Source organism: Branchiostoma belcheri, unplaced genomic scaffold (assembly GCF_001625305.1).
Source record: "Branchiostoma belcheri isolate BF01 breed outbred unplaced genomic scaffold, Haploidv18h27 scaffold235, whole genome shotgun sequence".
NCBI classification, from domain to species: domain Eukaryota; kingdom Metazoa; phylum Chordata; class Leptocardii; order Amphioxiformes; family Branchiostomatidae; genus Branchiostoma; species Branchiostoma belcheri.
In genome coordinates this window covers 59,502-61,120 of record NW_017803838.1, presented here as the reverse complement: position 1 = coordinate 61,120, position 1,619 = coordinate 59,502, and the positions used below count along the sequence as shown (strand labels likewise).

The 1,619-nt window shown below is 35.1% G+C and overlaps 1 protein-coding gene across 2 annotated transcripts in view; it reads right to left on the bottom strand.

The window, feature by feature from the left end:
* LOC109470840 (ciliogenesis-associated TTC17-interacting protein-like) overlaps window positions 1-1,619 on the bottom strand; it is a 16,623-nt gene that overhangs the window by 5,490 nt on the left and 9,514 nt on the right. For both annotated transcript variants that reach the window (XM_019769927.1, XM_019769928.1), the window contains exon 7: window positions 661-764. In XM_019769927.1, coding sequence (XP_019625486.1) covers window positions 661-764 — 104 coding nt within the window. The remainder of the gene's footprint in view (window positions 1-660; window positions 765-1,619) is intronic.

Genomic DNA, 1,619 nt, shown 5'->3' with positions numbered 1-1,619 from the left:
TCCCAGAATTCTGGCTCCAGTTCCCAGAATTCTGCAGAATTCTGGCTCCAGTTCCCAGAATTCTGCAGAATTGGGTTAATTCCCAAGGGGTCACCGATGGCTGCTACGTATTTCTTACATCATTTTTACCTATATCTTAGAATATTAGCCCATCTAGACGTAAGGTTGGGAATTAGTCCGGAATTAAACTGGAATTCCGGAATTAAACTGGACACTGTTAATTTTGCACCTAGAGCAGGAGGGGGAGGGGGGTGCATTGCAGGCAAAGAAGCAAAAAATAACAATACATTATTTTTATAAGCAGTATATTTTACTTTATTTTTAGACTTCACAAGCCAGTTGTGGCTATGTCATCTTCGAATTTGCAACACTCTCTCAATCATCACAAGACTTTTACACCTAGTACATGTACATGTATTATATTGTTTCACTCATTGTATTGTTATTACTAATATTCATCTGTTGAGAATTTGTTTTGTACTATGATAAGAATCTAGTTAGCTATAGAAGAAGCAGGGCTTAATACAAGCTTTAAGAGCAAGATTACAATTCTCCTGAACAATTCCTGTATTGACTGTTTGCAAATGTATAAAAAACACACGCAGTCCATCAAATGTTGAAAATATCTCAAATAAAAATGGAGAAATTTAATGTTCTTACGTATGTTGTAGTGCAAAGGTTTGTTTCTGAGTCGAATGACAGGAAGGTCAGGGTGTTAGGGAGGCCTTTCCGCACCAGGATACGCTGCAGCAGCAGGTTAGATCCTGAAACAAGAGGACAACAACAAACTTAAGATAAAGATAAAGATGATTCCCACAACTTATAGACAATACAAACTCTACCACTGGATGAATTACAAACTTAAGATAATAAGATGAACAGCTGCCTGTGTCTCAAATGCATTGTATTGTTGCAATTTCAATAAATGAAATCAAATCAAATCAAACAAAGATTATTCTAGAAGTGTTGGGTGACATCCACAACTCTTCTTCAGTGTCACTAAAATGAACTAGTCAACACTTAACATATATGAGCAACTGGAAAAAACAGTTGAACGTGACAAAGACTTGTATTTGATATGTACACATCTTGACTAGTTCATTAGTGATGTTAATGTGAAGAACTATCATTAAGTAATCTCCATAATGTATCCAGTAGTAGAGTTTGAGTATTGTTTACCGGGATGTCTAACCTTTGCTAAGGCCACACCAATTTAATTTCTTGGTTAACGGATTTTTCTAGAGAAAGAATTTAGCGGGCGGGCGAAAAAAATAAAAAATAAAAACAGGTTTAGGCATCCTATTATGGCCAAAATGGTCCGATAGGAGCCATGAAGTCAACACACCAGGCTGGTTCAAAATTTAAACAATGAATTTAGAACTTTTAATGATGCCACTGCATTGAAATGTGGAATGACTGTAACAAGTAGTAAGAAAAGGATTGTTTTCAACTGTTCAGGGCAAAATATGAGCATTTTGCAGTTGATTCTGAATTTTTATTTTTATTTGCAAATTAGAAAGAAATGAAGCGGCGAATCCGTTAACCAAGAAATTAAATTGGTGTGGCCTAATGTTACCACAACAGTTATAATATAATGTATATAATATATAATATATATA